Genomic DNA, 21,931 nt, shown 5'->3' with positions numbered 1-21,931 from the left:
GACGCTATTTTTAGCACACAAAAGGAGGACATGCCCGGGTAAATCCGGACGAATGGTAACCCTAAGTTATAACCTTGTGCCCCATGATCCTCAAAGCCGAGGGAGCCATTGCTACTGCTGTCGTACCAGCGCTGGCCAGGTCGCTGTGCAAACAGCCAGGCGTTGCCCTGAGGAGTTCGCAGTCTGAAGTGTGGGGGGTACAGTAGTCGCTCACAGATGATAGACTAGGAACCATGGATATATCTGCATAATGAGCTGGATTATTTCTCCTGTGGGAGGAGGCTCTGGGGGAGGAAATCTGTGGAGACCCCCCCCCTTTGTTGTTCCATCAGAGGATGGGGATTTGGACCCATCTCCAAACCTGGTAGATATCCAGGTATGGGGGGGGTCTTGCCATCCTCACTGGGGCCCTGTGCTCTGCCCCAGCTGTGGCCCCCCCCCTTGGCAGTTCCTCCAGCTCCTGCTGGCTGCAGTGGCCTGTGTGAGGTGAGGAGAGGGGGGTGTGGTGTTATTCACATGTGGTCGAGGGCTGGGTTGTCATGGGCCCTTGTGATCCCGCCGAGTGATGCAGCGTGTCCTCGTGCGCAGCAGATTCTGGACATGCACTCTGTTTCTTTCTAAACAGGGAGACAAAGGAGAACGAGGGCCACTGGGCACCCCCGGCACTCGTGGGCCCAAAGGAGACAAGGTAACTACTCGCGTGCACACAGCTGTGCCTCGCTCCTGGCTGGCTGGGCTCGCCACATCTGCTTCGGCACAAAGGCACTAACCTGGACAGGAATGGAGCTGAAATGTGCTCCCAGCCTCCAGTCCCCACCAGACTGTGGCCAGTCCTGCAGTCCTGTCCCATGCCAAGCTCCCGCTGACTCCACTGGGTGTTACGAGAGCCACAAGGCTGCATGCCCGGCACCCTGCTGCCTGTCACCTACCCATCTGTTCCTGCCGTGACTCTGTCAGCGCCAGCATGCACTGCCATGGCCCTCGCTTCAGTGAGCTGCAGCGTGAGACTCCCAGGGACAGAACCAGGGTGGGGGGAAGGGGCTGTGCAAAGCTGGCTTCATATCCCTTCATCGCTTGGGCGTTCTAGGCTCCCAGCCCTGCCAGCACAGAGGAGCACAGCTCGGCAGTTCCCAGGGGAATGGGGCTGGGGCAGGCAGAAGAGGAAGGTAGTGATGTGGTAAAATCCCTCCAGCTGCAGAATTACCTCTGGCTCCTCCATGGCTACTTATGTGAAGTGAGCGACCTGCGAGCAGCTGGCGCATGGCTGGCTGGGAGGGACGGAGGCATCACGTTCCCCTTCCCGGGGGACACACCTTACCTGCTAAAAGCCAGGGCTGGTGACAGCTGCTCAGAGGCACAGATACCTCCCAGGCACTGCTGAGGTGTCTGGGTATGTCATGGGCGGCCGCCCCCCGGCAGCCCCGCAGAGCGCAGAGCCATGCTGGCTGCTCCAGGAGGCGGGATTCATGGCGCGGGTGACAGGAAACGCTGGCCATGCTCTCTGTTCCTGCCCTCCCCGTCTCCGGGAAGCTACTGTTGCAAAGGCCCCCGCCATATGCAGAGCAGCCCTCCCCTTTCCCACACTGGGATGGCTCATCTTTGTCAGGGTTGGGGTAGGGAACGCCCGAACCTGTCTCAGGCCCAACCAACCTGAACCTGACCTGAGAGTGTTGAGTCCTTTTCAGACCCGACCCAACCCCCCCCCCCCCCCGAATCTGTATCAGCGCTGTGCCTCATCCTCGGGGCTCGGCCTGGTGCCGGCTGCCCACTCCCCAAGCCCAATGCCGCGACCCGTCTCCTGCTCTGGTGGTGGCTGTGTGCCCCGCTCCTGCCAGCCCCTGCCCCCGCTGTGCTGTGTGTGCTGCGCACAACTCATCAGCACACTCGCTCCACTGCACCCAGCTGCTCCCACACCGACCTCACAGGGGAGGGGATCAGAGACAGCCTGGGTTGTTTCCCAACATGAGCCGAGCCTGACAGGTGTAGTTGGGCCCGGCTGGGTTTCAAGGCTCTGAATTGAAATCCCTCCCAGCGTGGTAATGATAGCCTGGGAGGAGGCCGCCGAGAAGCTGCTCTGGTGGGAGGAACTTGTAGCTAAGTGTAGAAAAGTCTCCATTCTCCATTGCAGCGAGGAGCCAGCCTGGGGCAGGAATGTTACTGCAACCCCTAGCTCGGAGCCAATAAGTAAACAATGACCCTGTGGGAAAGAGCTTCCCGAAAGCAAGGGAAAGGGCGAGAGAGATGAGCCCCAGCCTTGGTCTGACTCTCCATGCCCTTCCCGGGGGCTGCGGAGCCATGGCAGAGGGGCTAGAAAATAAATGGCTTAACGTTTTCTCACTGTGTTAGCAACAAGCTGGCGCTTTAGCTTCATGAGTTTGCTGCTTCAGAGCTATTTGGAGGGCGAGTCTCTGCTAGCTGTGCCGGTGTGCAGGGGCACTGCAGTCTCCGGGTACATGTGACTCAGCAGGGAGTGGGCGGATGGTGCTGATCTGGGGGTGGGGAGCAGGAAAATGTGTGTGTGCAGGAGAGGGGGATATGTCACTCGGCTCCCCTTTAATAAGGGCTTGAGCGCCTTGCGTGGGCTAGGAGCCAGTAGGAAAGTATCCGTGTGTCTGCCGCAGGGTGACTCATCCAGAAGGCTCCTTGGAGCACTGGGCAGGCAACAGCACTCTGTTGTCCAAAACCAACAGGCTGCAAACCTGGGCGCTGGCACGGGTCATGCCAGGCGGGGGGGATGTACAGTTGCTTTGAGAGGTGTGGGTGATGAGGAATAGGAACAGCACCAGCAGGACGTACTGTGCTAGCTTCCCGCTGACGGATTCCCATCGGTCCAGTCACTCCCTGTTGCCCACAAGACGGCTGTGCTACGGGGCAGCCAGAGCACTAGTGGGCCGTGCTCGCCCTACACGAAACCCCCCGCGAAGCGCCGACCCACACGGTGCGCAGAGTCAAACCTGCCTTCGGGGGAACCCGCTCACTTTGCCCACGGGGCTGAGCCCCTTTAAAACCCAGTGCAAAGTAACCTGCTAAAGCATCCCAGGGGAGCAGTGTCCACACCAGCAAACTGACCGCCTGTTGTGCGCAGTGGATTGCTAGTGTGGTATTAGGGTGGGGAGGAGAGGGGGGTCTTTCAATCAATCTCCTTTGTTTTGCCTTTATTCCCGGTACCCCAGCTCCTTCTGCTGCCCCAAACCTAGGCTCTAAACACCAATCCACTTTCAACAGCTGAAGTCACCAAGTGAGTCACTTCCCAAAGGACCTGTCCGTCACCCATAGCTCCCTGTGCTTCTCCTGCTCTGGGTCTCCTGTCGACCCCTTCCTCGCCCATGTCATCTGCCAGCACTGCTGCGCACACCTTGGCCCTCCGCTTTGCACTCAGCAAGTGTAGGAACAGCCCCACAAAGCCACGGGCAGAGCCAAGAATTCCAGGGTTAAGCCGCTGCCTCTGGTCAGTATGGCGTGGTTTGCTATACTGGACATGGGGATCATCCATCCACACAGCAGAGAGCTGAGCAACTCCCGATGGGCCGGGCAAGCCATTGCCCGTGGTTCTGACTGGCAGAGCGTCCCAGCCAGGAGGATCTCCCAAAACCTGAGCGGATTTGCCAGCATCTTAGGGCCATCTCTTTCCCTCTGCCGTACGGCAGGGAGGACAGCAAGGGTGTCCTGAGGATGTGACACTGGGGCTGGATGGAGGAGGGGGGCAAAGGCTGCTAAAGGCCATGCGTGCCCCAACATGGAGCCACTGACAGCCCCTCTGGGAGACTCCCGGTGATTCTGAATGTGCCCCATTTGGGAAGGTGGCCCAGCTAGAGGGGGGATAGAGGAGTTATGGGGTTGCTGCCGTAAGCAGCAGACCCCTTAGCCCAGTCTCACTCATTTCTGCATCAACTCTGCGCTCAGAGGTGGAAGCCACCTGATGAGAGAGCCAAAGGCATCACAAGAAGCCAGTCCTGCTACCAGACGGAGTCCTGCTACCACTGCCTGTGGGGGGCTACTGCTGGTGCATGAGCAGTCAGTGTCCATGGGGTCAGGGCTGGGATTTCCTGCCGATCCTTAGGGCCTGGGCACTTGCCATAGAATCGTACAAGGCAGGGCTGGAAGAAACCTTGAGAGGCATGACCAAGGAAACCTAGACCATCCCTGAGAGCTGTTTGTGCAGCCTATTCTTCAAAACCTCCAGTGAAGGGCATTCCCCAGCCTGCCTGGCCCAGAGCTTAGCTACCCGGAGAGTTAGAAAGTGTCTCCTAATTTCTAACCTAAACCTCCCTTGCTGCAGAACAAGCCGATTACTTCTTGTCCTGCCTTAAATGGACATTGAGAACCACTGATCACCATCCTCTTTATAACGGACCTTAACACATTGGAAGATTAAAAACTTTCCTAAAGTGTGGCGCACAGAACTGGACACACTACTCCAGCTGAGGCCTCACCAGCACAGGGCGTGGGACAGTCACCTCCCGTGACATCCACACGACTCTCCTGTTAATATACCCCTGAGTGATATTAGCCTTTTTCACAACTGCATGACATTGTTAACTCATGTTCCATGGTGATCCACTAGATCCCCTAGATCTGATCAGCAGTACAAACACCTAGCCAATCATTCCCCATTTTGTAGTTGTGCATTTGATTTTTCCCTACTAAGTGAAGTGCTTTGCACTTGTCTTTGTTGAATTTCATCTTGTTGATTTCAGACCAATTCTCCAATTCGTCAGGGTCATTTTGAATTCTGCTCCTGTCCTCCAAAGTGCTTGCAACCTTCCCTCCCCTCCCCCCATGTGGTGTCATCTGCACATTTGATAAGCATACTCTCATCTCCATTATCAAAATAATTAATAACAAATAATGATCAGACCCAGGACTGACCCCTGTGGGATCCCACTAGAAACAATCTCCCAGTTTGACAGCAAACCATAGATAACTGCTCTCAACCAGTTGTGCGCCCAAAGTACAGTAAATTCATCTGCTGACATTTCCCTAGTTTGCTGATAAGAATGTCACATGGGACTGTGCCTTGCCAGCTGCCATGATGCCTCCCATGAATAGGTCCAATGTTGGGCTTTCTCAAGACACGTAAAGATTCATTTCTTCCTTCCCTCTGGGGCGAGCTAGGAAATCTTTATGCAGCTCTTATCATCTCCACCAGCTAGACATGGTAACTTCTTTCTCATATCGCACCTCTGCTCCGATGTTATCGTGACTGACAGCAAAAGAATGCAAACTGGTATGCACCCTGCTGCACTGAGTATTGGCACTAGAAGCCATTAGCATGGTAGAGATCGACCTGGCGTTATAGACATGCAGGGTGGGGCGTGTACAGAACAGCACAAAGGAAACTTTGTGAGGTTCTCTAGTCCTGCTTGTTGTTGGAAAATGCCAAAACTGTAATTTCCTGTTTACATATTGTGTCCTGGGAACAGCAGCCCCACTGTCTGTTGTTTGCAAGGCAGATGTGCATTAGAATGAAGCCACAATAGTGCTTTGGAATGAAACTGTTAAGAAAGAGGCGGAGGCGAATTTCCAAGGCTCTGTTCTGGCTTGAGGGATGAGCGCATTGCCAGAAACGTCTCCATCAGTATTCAGGACCTTCATGTTATGGTTTATATTTACTGCTTGGCACCGCCCTATGGAAGCATCTAGCTAGCAAACAATGGCTTTATTGCTCTTCATTTTATAGACCCCCGACCTCTAGCCATCAGGCAAGGTTGTGAGTAAGGTATAAAAGCGATGGAAGATTTATCCGCTAGTTTTTACAATGTGCCAATGCTTAGTGTGGCACAGCCAGGCTGAGGGAATGCATGGCTCAAAGAAGGCTATGAAAGCATGGAAGGAGAAGTGGAAGAGTCTAGATTCTCATCAAGCGGGCCTGATGGTGGGGCTGGCAGATCTCAGGGCGGAGGCGAGTATGCCCAGGGGCTGTTGCTGCTGGGCTCACGAAGCACACAGCTGAGGGACAATGTGCTGTGTGTGGGAGTGGAGCTAGCTTAGCGTTGCAGAGAACTGGCTATTTGCCTACATGGCTCTGAATTCACAGTGAGACCTTGGGGATGAGGCATTTCCTGACTGTTCAGAGCTACACGTTGCAACCTCACCCCTGCTAAGCTCCTTTCTTGGTGTGGCGTATTCGGGCACGGCCAGTCAGCGCACAGGGATGGCAGTTTCTGGGCTTTCTCTATAGTGTTCTCCCTTATGCAATGCCCTGCACTGTGGTTAGTTGTGGGGGCTCTGACTTGCAGAATCACGGTGCGAGGTTTCCTCACTAACTGGGCAGTCTGGGACTCCCTGATGCTGGCCCCTACCACAGAGCGCTTTGAAAGCAGCAATGCTAGACTCAAGGGTTCAATGCTAAAGGCACATCTGCCCAAGGGCCCAGGGTTTCCATTCACAGGTGTGCTGAGCGGGGCTCTCCAAAGCAGGACAGAGAGATGTCCAGCTCCAGCACATCATCCATTTCAGCTGTAGGAAAAGCTCCGGAAGTTTAACAGTACCAAGTTCCCTGGAGAATCCCTGCTTCCTGTGTCCAGTCACCGCCTCTCTCCCCCGCTCCAGCGAGCCCTGGCACTCTGTACAGCCAACAGGTGTGAGGAAGGGGACGTTAAGGGAGAAATGTGGAGATCCTGGCCCTTCAAAAGCAGGAGGCGATGAGCCATTTCATGGCTGCCCCCTTGGCATTGCAGGCACCCCCCATCCCAGTATCCTCTACAGGGATTGTTCCTGGCCTTTGCTCCCTGGAATTCCTTTTCACCAAGCCAGGCCAGTTAGCAGATACATTTCCAGTCTCTCTGCTCCTGCTCCTTGCTCAACACTGCAACCGGGCCAATTCCCTATCCCCACCCCCCTTTTCGGAGCACAAAGTCCCTAAGCACCTGGCAATAGCCTGGAATGGGCGGAGTTGGGAAGCCCTGTGCACAGCTCCACAGCACACATCTTTCCAAAGCAGAGCTGAGGTTAGGGCCCAGTTTGGAAAGAAGGACCCCAGCTCTGCTCTCTGTGTGCATGCAGTGATAGAAGTATCTTGTCAGTGTGCAATGCAGGGCACCCACCGAACAGTGGGGAAAGAGGTTGGGCAGATACCTTGGCTTGACTTTATGATCATTGAGGAAGGGACCACATCTTCATAGGTGTTTATACAGCCCCTAGCACAGAGGGGCCTGATCCTGACTGGGGACAAGGGCTGCCGTTGCCATACTCATTGACAATGCTAAATGAAACTTCACGTGAGTCATTAAGGCAGAGATGGGCCCAAACCAAAACATCCCTGTACTTGGGAGAGCTTGGCTCTCAGTCCATTCTGATATTCCCAGATGAACCCCATTTGCTGATGCTCAACCCTGCATGCAAATTCCCCGGAGCACTAGCTAATTTCCCACCTGATCTTTGTGACTTGGACCCATCTCGCTGGATGGCTAATGATCCAAGGTGCTTTGCGTGTGGCTAAAGGTCTGCTTTCTGCAATGCTCCCTTTTCTGCCCACCTGTGCCGCTTTGCTCTCTCTGTCTCTCTGCTGCCCTGCACCTGCAGGACTCTCAGCTTCCAAAGTGTCTCCTTGAGTTATATATTGTTTCTGCCTTTTCAGGGTGATCTTGGCCCACAAGGTGACCAAGGACGGGAAGGACTGCTCGGAGAGCCCGGAGCCCCGGTAAGAACACGACTGCTCCGTCCCCCTGGGCAGGGGGGAAATGGGGAGCTTGTTCGAATCAGACAGGGATGTGGCTAGAGATGGTGTGCACCCGGCCTTTCCTTCCCAGCCTGGACACATGCCCCCAAGAAGAGAGGCAGTGGGAGGGGTGCATGCCAGAGTCCAGGACCTGGGCAAGCCTAGAAAACGGAGAGTTGGCTGGCTGTTTGGGACTGAGAAAATTCCACGTCGTTTCCTCCTCCCAGTGGAAACAGGCACCAGCAAGTCAGTCCGGCAGATTTGGAAACCTACAGATCTGAACAGCAGCGGTGACAGAATGCTAAGCCTTAGGGCGAGACCTAGGTCCTCTTAGTCACCTGAGTCAGTGGGCTACTGGGGGGAGCATGATTTGGCCCCTGCATTGTGGTCTAGAGCCCTGCGTCTTTACATGGTCTGTTTTAAAGCATGCCCGGTTCGAGGGTTCCTTTCCAGAGTGCGCTTCCAGTAATTCTGCTCCTCCCATCACCAAAGCTGTGAGCGCCATGGTCGCGAGGAGGGGAAGCTGCAGGGCCCAGAGCAGTTTGCTGTGGGAACGGGGACATTTCTACGGAGACTCCCCCTCCCCCAGCAGGAAGCAGCTCTGGCTGTCTCCACGAAGGGTGGGCGGCCACTGAAGACAAGTGCGGGCGCCGTGCTGCTAGCCGAGTTTCACCGAATGCTGCTTCCCCTCCCCTTCGGAGCTCTTACTGCTCTGTGCTAGCTGGCTCCCGGGGGCCCAAACATCCCCCAAATCATCGGCAAGGAGAGCACCCCCATGCTGATCTCCCCACCCTGCCTTTCATGCTCCCCCAGGGCATCAGCCTCCGTCCTGCACTTGCTGCCCCATAGCTTGGAGGGCTGGGGGGGGCAGACGAGGAGGAGGCCCCAGGGCAGGACGTGTGGAAACTCACCTAGGCTCCACTGCACTCGCCCTGCCATGTTCAGCCCTAGTTTGGCAAACTCCAATGGGAGGATTAAGGCGGGTGTTTATTTTTGTCACCACGCACACTGATCCCTGCCCTTCGTGAGTACAGCCAACCCAGTCCTGAGCCTCTCTGCTTCAATCCACTGAACACTGAAAGAGCCCTTCGCCCCCACCCGTCGCTGTGTGCTGCCCCAGCCATGCCCCGGGAGCCCGGTCGCAGCAGAGTGCCCCGAGCCTGGCGGGAAGCACCACTCCTCTGCGGGGACCCACCTCCAGCTCCTTGTCCAAGCCCTTCAGCCCCAGCAAACTGCCACGCTTTAATCCTCCCTAGCTCGTAACACTGACCTGAGCTGCCATGAACTGCAGATACACCCGAGCCCCCGGGCCAAATGGCAAACAGCCACTAGAACAATAGCTCACCAGGGCTTCAGCTCTGAGCGACGGGGCCAGAGGACACGCTGTCCTCTGCCCAAGTTAGGGGGGAGGCTAACTCGGCTGGACACAAGATACAGCTCGGCGATGTTACAGAAATTCCCAAGTGGTTGGAATACGACTCCTACATACAATTGGTTCACCCCCACGGCAGCGACAGAGATAAGGCAGCACCCGAATCCATAAGAACATAAGAAAGGCCGTACCGGGTCAGACCAAAGGTCCATCTAGCCCAGTATCCTGTCTACCGACAGTGGCCAATGCCAGGTGCCCCAGAGGGAGTGAACCAACAGGCAATGATCAAGTGATCTCTCTCCTGCCATCCATCTCCACCCTCTGACAAACAGAGGCTAGGGACACCATTCCTTACCCATCCTGGCTAATAGCCATTAATGGACTTAACCACCATGAATTTATCCAGTTCTCTTTTAAACGCTGTTATAGTCCTAGCCTTCACAACTTCCTCAGGTAAGGAGTTCCACAAGTTGACTGTGCGCTGCATGAAGAAGAACTTCCTTGTATTTGTTTTAAACCTGTTGCCTATTAATTTCATTTGGTGGCCCCTAGATCTTGTATTATGGGAATAAGTAAATAACTTTTCCTTATTCACTTTCTCCACATCACTCAAGATTTTATATACCTCTATCATATCCCCCCTTAGTCTCCTCTTTTCCAAGCTGAAGAGTCCAAGCCTCTTTAATCTCTCCTCATATGGGACCCGTTCCAAACCCCTAATCATTTTAGTTGCCCTTTTCTGAACCTTTTCTAGTGCCAGTATATCTTTTTTGAGATGAGGAGACCACATCTGTACTCAGTATTTGAGATGAGGGCGTACCATCGATTTATATAAGGGCAATAATATATTCTCAGTCTTATTCTCTATCCCCTTTTTTAATGATTCCTAACATCCTGTTTGCTTTTTTGACCGCCTCTGCACACTGCATGGACATTTTCAGAGAACTATCCACGATGACTCCAAGATCTTTTTCCTGACTTGTTGTAGCTAAATTAGCCCCCATCATATTGTATATATAGTTGGGGTTATTTTTTCCAATGTGCATTACTTTACATTTATCCACATTAAATTTTATTTGCCATTTTGTTGCCCAATCACTTAGTTTTGTGAGATCTTTTTGAAGTTCATCACAGTCTGTTTTGGTCTTAACTATCTTGAGCAGTTCAGTATCGTCTGTAACTTTTGCCACCTCACTGTTTACCCCTTTCTCCAGATCCTTTATAAATAAGTTGAATAGAATTGGTCCGAGGACTGACCCTTGGGGAACACCACTAGTTACCCCTCTCCATTCTGAGAATTTGCCATTAATTCCTGTCCTTTGTTCCCGGTCTTTTAACCAGTTCTCAATCCATGAAAGGACCTTCCCTTTTATCCCTTGACAACTTAAATCTGGGGCTGCCAGGGGCCAGGTAACTGGTGCAGGCCAGGTCTGCACTAAACCGTGCCCTGGTTGCCATGGCCCCAGTGGCCTATTGCATCAACCCAGTGCCCGGTGGGTAGGAACGTCTGGGACATGCCCCAGGGTGCTTGGTGGCTCTGTTGTGCCAGCATCATTCAGGCAAAGGGGCCCCGGGGAATCTGGCTTTGAGGGGCTAACCCTGCCCCTGCGCTCTGGTGTGGGGTGTGAGGTAGGTCTGTGGGGACAGGGAGCACAGCTGCTTCCACACCAGCCTCCTCGCCTCCCCTGGAGCCTGTGCTCAGAGCGCCGAGATCCCCCCAGAGGCACTGCAGAGTGCCCCGCCCCCAGCGCAGAGTTTAATTGAAGGCAGCCGCATGGAAAGCCGAAGCGCGGGTGCTGGCATCGGAACTGGTCTGTAACTCGGTGCCAGCCACAGCTTGAGTCCTGGGAGGGGGACATTTTGTGCTGATGCTGGGCACTGAATCCAGTTTGCAGTGGGATGCCACTGGGCCAGACCCTGACATCCTTAACTGAGCCAAGCCCCTGCTGCAGCCAAAGCATTTAACTCTGCGAGGGCGGCAGGATCTGGCCGGCTGATGGCTCTCCATTACACAGCTCTGCGCTGTCGCTCGTCTGGAAAGGGTTTGGGTACGGGAGAGACTTTGGTTGTAGAAAAGCAATTTGTTTTTATGAGCATTTATGGTATTTCCCCTGTGCTGGCTGAGACTCTTTGCAAAGGCGTTTGCCAAGAGCAGCCATTTCAAAGGGCTCCGAAGTGCTTGCCTGTGCCTCCCCCACCTCCAGCCACGCTGCAGCAAGAGACCTGGCCCAGCCGGGCTTTGCCTCTTCCCCTGCCCGCATTTTATGTTTTTGAAATAAAGCAGGAAGAGTTGGCCGGTTTCCCCAAATCTGCAACATGAGCCGGCCCTCACTCGGCCGTTGCAAAATGCGGCCTGGGAGCACAGATATGGGCAGGGGAAGCCAGCAGCCTGCAGGGGCTGTACTTTAGTATCTGGGGGAAGGAGGGAAGCAGCAGTAGGGAACTGAGAGCCAGTGCGCCACAAGGGCCTGTTCTCCTGGTCAGACGGGGAGGGACGGAGCTCCGCTGCGCATGAGAGGGATGGTAACCGTTGGGAAGGAGAGACATACGTTGTAGGTTTTGACTTATGACTTAGGAGCACTCCAGGTCCTCGTACCATTTTGTTCTTTTAAAATATATATTCAGATTGGGAGGGAGGGGTCAGACTGAGTGTGTGATGGATCCTTTTCAAAAAAGGGACAGAGACGGCAGACATGCTTATTCCAGACAGTCACTGTTTTGGAATCATAGAATCATAGAATCTCAGGGTTGGAAGGGACCTCAGGAGGTATCTAGTCCAACCCCCTGCTCAGAGCAGGACCAATCCTGAACTAAATCATCCCAGCCAGGCCTTTGTCAAGCCTGACCTTAAAAACCTCTAAGGACAGATTCCACCACCTCCCTAGGTAACCCATTCCTGTGCTTCACCTCCCTCCTAGTGAAAAAGTTTTTCCTAATATCCAACCTAAACCTCCCCCACTGCAACTTGAGACCATTACTCCTTGTTCTGTTGTCTGGTACCACTGAGAACAGTCTAGATCCATCCACTTGGGAACCCCCATTCAGGTAGTTGAAAGCAGCTATCAAATCCCCCCCTCACTCTTCTCCTCTGCAGACTAAACAATCCCAGTTCCCTCAGCCGCTCCTCATAAGTCATGTGCTCCAGACCCCTAATCATTTTTGTTGCCCTCCGCTGGACTCTTTTCAATTTTTCCACATCCTTCTTGTAGTGTGGGGCCCAAAACTGGACACAGTACTCCAGAGGAGGCCTCACCAATGCCAAATAGAGGGGAATGCTCATGTCCTTCGATCTGCTGGCAATGCTCCTACTTATACAGCCCAAAATGCCATTAGCCTTCTTGGCAACAAGGGCACACTGTTGACTCATACCCAGCTTCTCGTCCACCCTAACCACCAAGTCCTTTTCTGCAGAACTGCTGCCTAGCCACTTGGTCCCTAGTCTGTAACAGTGCATGGGATTCTTCCGTCCTAAGTGCAGGACTCTGCACTTGTCCTTGTGGAATCTCATCAGGTTTCTTTTGGCCCAATCCTGTAATTTGTCTAGATCCCTCTGTATCCTATCCCTACCTTCCAGCGTATCTATCACTCCTCCCAGTTTAGTGTCATCTGCAAACTTGCTGAGAGTGCAGTCCACGCCATCTTCCAGGTCATTAATGAAGATATTGAACAAAACCGGCCCCGGGACCGACCCTTGGGGCACTCCGCTTGATACCGGCTGCCAACTAGACATGGAGCCATTGATCACTACCCGTTGAGCTATAGTGGACAAGCTATATCCATTGGCCACTAAGATGCTTCATTTGTGGTTGAGGCCTGTTCCAGATTTGAACTATGAATACAGACATTGCCTGAGCCTCAATCCAAACCTTGAGCCCAAGATTTTAGAGTAGGTTCATTGATGGGAATCTGTTTGGGACAAGTATATTGTGCCCCCAGTAAATCCATCCACCATTGTTTAGTAAGAATCCCAGGCAGTGGGCCTGTCTCTGTGCTGCAATGTGTGGAAGACACAGTCTCTCTCCTTCCATGGAAGAGATGATGGTCCAATCAGTCGCCTGTCAGAAGAGCAGGATAGGTTCTAACTTCGGATCTGGGTTCTTCCCAGACAGGAGACTTGCTGAGTATCTTGGTCAGGTTTAGCTAAAATAGATACAGGGTTCCAGTAAGATTTCAAAAGCAGTTGCGCTCTAAGATGTTTTTTCCATAAGCTAGGGGAAAATGCTTTTGCTCAGCCAAATAGAAAATAAATATATAATTGGTATTGGGAAGGGAAGGATCTTGGCAAACAGTATTTTTCAAGGCTTGTTATCTGCGAGTTCTGGCTCTTAGAATGTGTTTCTCTTGGCTGGATGTACGGCTCCTGCTAACCCTTGAGTCCCTTTCACTTTCTTTATGTCTGCGAGAAAATCTAGAGGTCAGTATATTCTTTCTTTGATCTCTTTGGAAGGTCTGGTGTTAACCTTCTGTGTGTGTGTGGTGTGTCTGTGTCACCCCCATGTTAGACAGTGTACACACACACACACACACACACACACACACACACACACACACACACACACACACAGTAGGTGGATGGGAGTTACTGAGATCCGCTGCATACAGAAACCTAAATGCACTCCAGGCACTGTACCAAGTATGTAGAAATGGCATGGACAGTACAAGCCGAGAATATATTGGTCAGGGATCCAGGCACTATAAAACAGGACAGTTTTCTGTCTCCACTACCGCCATCTTCCCAGCTTTCCTTGTTTTCAGGTTTATTGTAGTAGATAGGAATAAGGTAGCTTTAAATAGTCTGTGAGCCTTCTAGTGGTACTCACCGTGTCCTATGTTTTACAAGTCATTGGAACCCAGCCAGAGCAGCCAAGTATACATAGCTAGGCCTTGCGTGTTTGTGTCTATTCCATAAACACGGTTATTTGGGATCCAGCTGTACCCCTGTGGTTTCTTCATGTTATTTTTGTCATGCAAAGAGCAAAAGACCTAACAATCAGAGATGAAGATGGGATACCAGATGATAGCATGGAGCCTACCTCTACAACTGTTCAATTGAGAAGACAACAAATGAAATGTTGTTTCGATTCCCCTTCAAGTGGGAGGAGTAAAACTTAAAATGGAGCTGGATACAGCATCTGCTCTTTCTAATTTCACAGCAGGATTATCAGAGACCACTTAATAGGGGGAAGTTGCAGAAAACCTCAGTGCTACTAAAATCACACAGGGGAAATCTCTGGGCATTATTACAGTGAAAGGAACACATGACTGGAAACAACGCCTTGCAGACCTGTATGTTGGAAAGCAAGGAAGTTTTGCGCTACATGGTAAAGAATGGCTGGGAGAGATTCAGGTGGACTGGCAAAGCATAACGTTCCTGCAGGTTTAAAACAAAACAAAACTCCAGGCCCAAACTAAAATGAGCAGAGCTTTTGGACAAGGCAGCTGATGTCTTTCAGGATGGTATCAAAACCTTAAAACATATGAAAGCAAAAATTGAGCATTAGGAGGAGGAAGTTTCTGCATTTTGCAAAGCTCGACCAGTGCCTTTCGCGATATGGCCAGAGGCAGAGACTGAACTGCAGCACTTACAGAAGCTGGGATGCTACCCAAGGTGACCTGAAGGAGAGGAGTGCCCCTGTCATGGCAGTGATGAAAAGAATGGAGCTGCCCATATCTGTGGTGATTTGAAGGTTCCTAGTGAGGCTGGCTGAGTGAGGACTTAGAGCAAACAAGGAGAAATGTGAATGCAAGTGTGTTTTGAGGGCAAGCCACTGAGAAAGAGATCACACTAGAAAGCTGAAGCCTCCGAATGTGTCACAATGACGTTCCTTTCTAGGGATGGTCCGTCATTTCCACAGGTTCTTGCCTGACAAGTGACAGAGTTACAGCCTCCAAACCGCCTGTCACACAAGGGACAGAGATGGAGGTTGTCCACACAACATTGCCAAGGCTTCCAAGAAAGGGCCCTTTCCCGCTAACGTGTAGCTTTGCTTGTGATCCTTCCCCATGTGGCATAGGAGCAGTACTGTCCCGTGGTGGAAGATCACATTGAAAGATCTATTGCCTTTGCTTACCTCAGCAGAATGTACCTATGGTCAAATTGATGGAGAAGCTCTGAGCTTAATCTGAGTTAAAGTTTCACCACTCTTCATCTGGAAACAATTACTCTGGTTACAGATCTTCACCTTTTCACCCAAAGAGCAGTCCCGGCAATGGGATGATATCCTTGGGTGCTTGCTGTTACCATCTTGAGTTCAAAAGTGCCAACCACCATGTGAATGCAGACTGCTTGTCATGCTGGCCCATGGAAGAGGCAGGTAAGGATACCGAAATGGAACCAGAGACAGACGATATGCTCTATAGGGCACAAATTGAACAAATGCCACAGTACAACACGAATTACTCCAGGCCATCTATGGGACAGGTGTACATGATTGCAGTAGATGTTCGTTCTAAATGGATTGAAACATTCTGTATGAATTCAACTAGTTGAGCGCTAATGCTGAGAGCATGCAGACTCGTATTTCTCGGAAGGGAGTTCCGGAACAGTTTGTAAGGGACAATGGGACCCACTTCACATCTGAAGAGACCCAACTATTTGTCAAAAGAAAGGCTATCGAACATGTCATATCAGCTGTGTTCCATCCTTCCACAAGTGAACTAGCAGAAAGATTTATTCAGACATATCGAAAGTGTCACAAGCTGATTTTATAGGCAAAGCCACATTATAGTGGGCAAGGGCCATTTCAGGGGATATGAACTTCTTGGCCTTATTCAAAGAGTTGGCGCCCTGTATGGACCAACACTGTTCCTATCCATTGTGTGACAGTTTGTTTAGAGGATGTAACTTTGCTACTATGTTAGGAATGAAACCCATACTACTACAAATCAGACATCAGCTGTGTTGCTCAAGAGACATCTTTTAAGGTCTCGCCAGGATGTTCTAAAGCCTGATATCAGTAGGGACGTTTGTAAGGAACTGTGTGATCAAGTGGCCACAAATAGTCATACACAACTGCGTAATTTTCATGTGCGAGAGAAAGTCTTAGTAAGACATGCCTCAAATAATTGGTGGGATCCAGGAGAGATTGCATCACAGACTGGTCCCTCTGGGGGTTTTCAACTAACCCCATGTCAACTCAGGATGGGACGCAGAGATAAAATTTCTATACCCCATTAATGACAGCTTCTTGGAGCAGCAAGTCCTGGAACTCACGAGGGGAGAGGCAATTCTTGATCTAGTCCTAAGAGGAGCACAGGCTCTGGTCCAAGAGGTGAATAGAGCTGAATCACTCGGTAATAGCGACCATGATGTAATTAAATATAACATCCTTGAGCAGAGGAGGGCTACCAAAGAAGCCCACCACAGCGGAATTTAACGTCAAAAAGGGGAACTACACACAAATGAGGAAGCTATTTAAAAGGAACAGTCACAAGAGTGAAATGCCTGCAAGTTGCATGGACACTTGTTCAAAACACCATAATAAAAGCTCAAATTAAATGTGCACCCCAAATTAAAAAAAAAAAAGAGTAAGAGGGCCAAAAAAATGCCACCATGACTAAACAACAGAGTAAAAGAGGTGGTTAGAGGCAAAAAGGCATCCTTTAAAAATTTGAATTCAAATCATTCTGGGGAAAATAGAAAGGAGCATAAACTCCGGCAAGTCAACTGTAAAAGTACAATTAGGCAGGCCAAAAAAGAAGTTGAAGAGCAAAAGACTCAAAAAACCAAAACTTTTTTTTTAAGTACATGAGAAGCAGGAAGCCGACCAAACAATCAATGGTGCTGCTGGACGATAGAGTTGCTCAAGGAGCACTCCAGGAAGATAAGGCCGTTGCGAAGAAACTAAGTGTATCCCAAGTGCAGCGTGCTTCTGCAGCAGCAGTGGGAGCGACAAGCTGCGGACTACAAACTGCGGCATGTTGGGAGAACGTCCTGGTTCCTGCCAGGACGTACCCTCTGCCCTCCTAGCAGGACGTTTCAGTACTGACTGAGCTGGGAGCCCAAGTCAGGCTTGTCTGAATGGGTCTGGTCTGAGGTGACACACACTGACACACAATGCAGAGCACACAGAGGAGTCTCAGGCTCAGTATCCCAGTATTGTGTAAAAAGCCCCAAGGCCGACTTACCCTGGCTTGAACAACCTCAGAGTGGGCCAGTGAACAGGATTGGGGGGCGGAGGGGCGGGTTACATTTGCATCAGTCCTCACTGCAGGGGAAATGAGGGAGATTCCCATGCCTGAGCCGTTCTCTTTAGGTGACAAATCTGAGGAACTGTCCCAGATTGAGGTGTCATTAGAGGAGGTTTTGGAACAAATTAATAAACTAAACAGTAATAAGTCACCAGGGCCAGATGGTACCTAGATCCGGGGCTGCTCACAACCCAATGGCCCGGGGGCTTCCGGGTTCCTGTCACTTAACCTGACAGGCTGGTGGGGTTCTGGGTGCGTTGGAAGCCCTGAGCTGTGGAACTCCCAGGCTCCCCATCAGCCCACCTGGCAATGGAGACTATAAAGTGGAACAGTTCCAATAGGGGAGACTGACAAGCCCATCTCACAGAATAGCTTATAGCTTTGATGGTTAAAGCACTCGCGTGGGACGTCGCATTCGTCATGCTCCCTAGAACAGGACATAATGGTGAGATCAGTTGGCAATGTAGGCCTTTGAAAGGCGACTCTCCCAGGGCACTATACAGCTGTGAGATGGGAACAAAGCTGCGATCACTACATATTACCTACAGACCTAGAGACGAAAGACTCGATTCCTCATCCCGGCTTTTAATGCGTCATTGGGGCAGCACTGATCTGCTACAACGAACAAGCTCCGAATGGGAGCAGTGGGGGCAAAAAACCGAACTGATTTCCAGACTGGGCTTGATACGTTGATGGAGTAGATGGTATGAGGGGACTGCCTACAATGGCATGTAGCCGATCTGTGACTGCTGGTAGCAGATATCTCCAATGGCCGGTGATGGGACTCTAGATGGGGAGGGCTGGGTTATTACAGAGAATTCTTTCTCAGGTGTCTTGCCGGCGGGTTTTGCCCACATGCTCAGGGTCTAACTGATCCCCATATTTGAGGTTGGAAGGAATTTTACCCCAGGGCAGATTGGCAGAGACCCTGGGAGTGGGGGTGGGGGGGATTTCACCTTCCTCTGCAGCATGTGGCATGGGGTCACTTGTAGGTTTAAACAAGTGTAAATGGTGAATTCTCTGTAACTTAAAGTCTTTTAATCATGATTTGAGGACTTCAGTAAGTCAGCCAGAGGTTCGGGGTCTGTTACAGGAGTGGGTGGGTAAGGTTCTTTGGCCTATGATGTGCCGGAGGTCAAATTAGATGATCATAATGGTCCCTTCTGGCCTTAAGATCTATGAGTCTAAGAGACACAACACATAATACTGTGTATTATGTCTGTTATCAAAGCCTGCATGGAAGAATGGTTTTGCTGCCAGCAGACAGGAATTAGAGGCCACACTTTATATTAAGGTTCCATGTATAAGCTTGTTACTGACAGGAGTAGTATGTGTTATAGATAGCGAGATTCCGAGATTCCAAGACCTGAAGGGACCATTGTGATCATCCAGTCTGACCGCCTGTATTTATAAATGGAAACCTTAAAATAAACTGTGACTGAGCTGGGCATGACCCATTAACGTGTAATGGGTTCATCAGGCACCAGCCCCCACCCTGTGGGTCATGAAATGAAGAAATATTTCCCCGCCCTGGTGAGCTAAATTTGGACATGAATTGAAGCACCATAAGGCTTTCAAGGGTGAAGTTTGGGAATGAGTCACCTGGGAGAATCTGGGCCGCCAGCCACGACATCTGTGACGGTGCAGTACTCAGCACTGCTGTCCGGCTGGATGCTCAGAATCCAAGGTGGGGTTTGTGATGTGGTGCCCAGGGTCCAGACCCATAGCAGGATGGGGAGGGGGGGAATCACATTCCTGCACAGGCCATGCATACAATGCGTGGGAGACGGGTATGTGCTCCTCTGGGCAATGCCTCCAGAGGAACGTAACCAGCGAGACAGGGAAGAAATGAAACTTTCAGTTCTCTTTTTACTTTCACAGGGTGAGGTTGGTCCGATTGGACCCAAGGGGTACAGAGGAGAAGAAGGACCCATGGGACCTGAGGTTAGTGTTCTTTATCTTTGTCGTCAAGGAAGGAATGCCTGTGTGATATATAAACCAGAGAGCGGTGATCAAAAAAGGCTCTCTCTCCTGGTTCCCAATGGACAGGGTGCCTAGCCTTATGGATCTTGGAGCCCTTATAAACAGGAACAGAGAAGCTGGTTTTCCAGGACACACAATAATCCACCTCCATGATGGGATGGTAGGATTTTAAACGCTTCTTCTTCAGTGTGGACCCACAGATCTCTAGGGTCAGTTTTCTGAGCAGAGCTGGTAGACAGTATAGCTACTCAGTAAGTGATTCTTATTAACAGCAGCCTGTCTACTCTCTTTGATTTCCGCAATAAGAACATTACAGAATGTAGAGGAGGGCCCTCTTAGGACACTAGTCTAACCTGACAAGCCTGGGTTGGCTCATTCCCTACAGTACACCTTGTGGGCTTTGTCTGGTCCTACTCCGGAATGGATCACCTGATAGGCCTGCACCACTGCCCTGAGGAAAAGGGGGAACTGAAACAATGGCAAAGGTGCACAGTTTACTCCCCGTGCTGTCCACAAGTAAACAACTCCACTTGGAATATTGCAATGTTCCCATTTGTATTCTTCAGAGCATCAGGGTTCTTCTAAGGCAGGAAGTGAGGGATCAAAATGTCACAGGAAAATGAATGCGTCTGGTTTGCCTTTGAAAGGATCATTTGCTGTGCATTAAGGTCCTTCACAATATGCTTGACCATTTCGCTGTCTCCCTTCAGGGCCCCAAAGGATCCCCTGGACCCATCGGATTGCCTGGAGAGCCTGGCTTGATGGGTGAAAGGGTGAGTGGTATTTCACAGTGGAATATGGCAGATGAAAAGTGGCTTACAACTGGTTGTGCTCAGCAAGAGAAAGCTCCCCCCCAACCCCCCAGCCCTCGGCTTACACAGCAGAACTGCCGAGTGCTACGCAGGAGTCCCCACAGGATACTCCCCTGTGGTCACATACGTACACAGGGCTGATCCTCAGCTGGTGAAAATCAGCATCGTTCCATTGACTTAGCTGGAGATATGCTGAGTTACACCCACTGGGGATCTGGCCAATTCCTGCCAATGGTGCTAGGTCTGATTGACACCCGCTGGGGCTCATGGAGTAGAGCCGCAGAATGGGACACTTAGCTGACAGGTTAAACCCATTCTGGAGTCTGGCCTCCAGCTGTGCTGTATGGTATGTCGGGATGCTGGGGGAGAGGGATCCAAACATAACATCTGCCAGCAGGGCTGGGCAGAGAGACTCTAGCGGGCCAGTGTACATACTTGAGTTTATTTTGTTTTTAAAATACATTCAGGCTCCAAAAGAGATCAGTCTGGAACCCATTACTCTCAAGTCACACTCAGCTGTTTGCAATATGTGTCGCTTGGTACCAAATACACTTAGCATTATGGACCGGCTCCCCAGCTGGTGTGCTCCATTCATGTCAATGGTGTTACACTGATTTCCACCAGCTGACAATCTCCAAATGGGTCTCCCATTCTTGCCTGCTTTGTGTTTTCATCCTCCCCTCCCGCGTCGTATTCATTTTGTATTGCAAATTCATTCATTGTCCTACGAATGGTTGGAACGGAATCCGTTTTTCTCCACAGAGAAGTTCAGAATATTTTGTCAGTGAAATGCTATAAACCCATGTTATCGTTTGGGTTTGCTTCTGTGGGTTTAGTTTCTATAGAAAAGAAATGAGCCGTTACAAGCACAGACCCTGGTCAAAGAGACAGGCAGCTTTTCCCGTCAGTAGCTCAGCCACGTAACTCTCCTTTCTTCTCTGATCTCTTCTCTTCTGAACTTTTCCCATCCCACTTCTCTGGTGTACATAGAACTGAAACCAGCATGCCTGTTCCTTATTGTGTGAGCAACAGCACACTACTAGCTTGCAGCCTTCTCTGGAGTTCCCTAAAGGATTTCTACTGCACGTCACTGCACTGCAATGGAGGTTCATTGAGGTAACAAGACTCATCCAATCCAGAGGAGAAAAAACAATCCGTCTGGCCTACACATTTTCTGGTGGAAGTGGGATTAATTGTATGTCTATCAGACTGTCACTAGCCAGCCCTTTGAAAAGAGTCCTTTCACTATGTCCTCCAGCTCTGCAGGATGGAAGAGTCATGTCTTGAATACACATTTCAGTAGAGGACCCAGAGGTCTCAAATATCAGTCTTCTTTTAAAGCTGCTGGTTCATCTATTGGGGCGTGTATATATAATGCATGTGTCTTGGTGTCTTGGCTGCACCCTCTTTCCAACGGCCAAATCCCTTACGCCTGATCTCTGAAATGTCCCCATCACAGTGAAACTCCGGTGGAGGAAAAGGAGATCTTCGTGCCTTTCCCACCTGCCGCCCCCTGCTGTGAGTGCCGCTCTCCCTTTTACTTCTTACTTCAGAAATAAAGAGCAGGCACTCACGCGGCTTCAGATACTGAAGAGACAGATGAAGATTGGAGGTGGAGAGGGAGTTAGAGCAGTAACCCTGCCCCCAGCCTCTCTTCTACCCTCAGAAGCTTTAAAAGGGACCAGTTCCCTCCACATTTGTGGATGGGGCTATAGCACTGAGTATGTGTGTGAACGTGGGGGCAGGAGGGATACAACAAAAGCGGTTTCTGCCCCAGGAGAAATGAGGCAGGAAAAATGATATTTAACTTGACTGAATATGAATTGTGGTGGCTCCTAAACAATGGCCCTATACAAATAGCATTAGGGGCATCCGTGCCTGTTCTCTGCGACTCTAGATCAATACACTCAATGT

The 21,931-nt window shown here is 51.0% G+C and overlaps 1 protein-coding gene across 1 annotated transcript in view; it reads left to right on the top strand.

Moving 5' to 3' along the window:
- Positions 1–21,931, top strand: part of COL6A1 (collagen type VI alpha 1 chain) — a 67,565-nt gene that overhangs the window by 27,338 nt on the left and 18,296 nt on the right. The window contains exons 19-22 of the mRNA XM_034785255.1: positions 626–688; positions 7,580–7,642; positions 19,104–19,166; positions 19,916–19,978. Of these exons, the coding sequence (XP_034641146.1) occupies positions 626–688; positions 7,580–7,642; positions 19,104–19,166; positions 19,916–19,978 (252 nt within the window). The remainder of the gene's footprint in view (positions 1–625; positions 689–7,579; positions 7,643–19,103; positions 19,167–19,915; positions 19,979–21,931) is intronic.

The sequence above is a fragment of the Trachemys scripta genome, chromosome 11 (genome assembly GCF_013100865.1).
Source record: "Trachemys scripta elegans isolate TJP31775 chromosome 11, CAS_Tse_1.0, whole genome shotgun sequence".
Lineage (NCBI taxonomy): Eukaryota > Metazoa > Chordata > Testudines > Emydidae > Trachemys > Trachemys scripta.
Note: the sequence above shows the minus strand (reverse complement) of the source record. Positions and strands in the feature narration are given on the sequence as shown.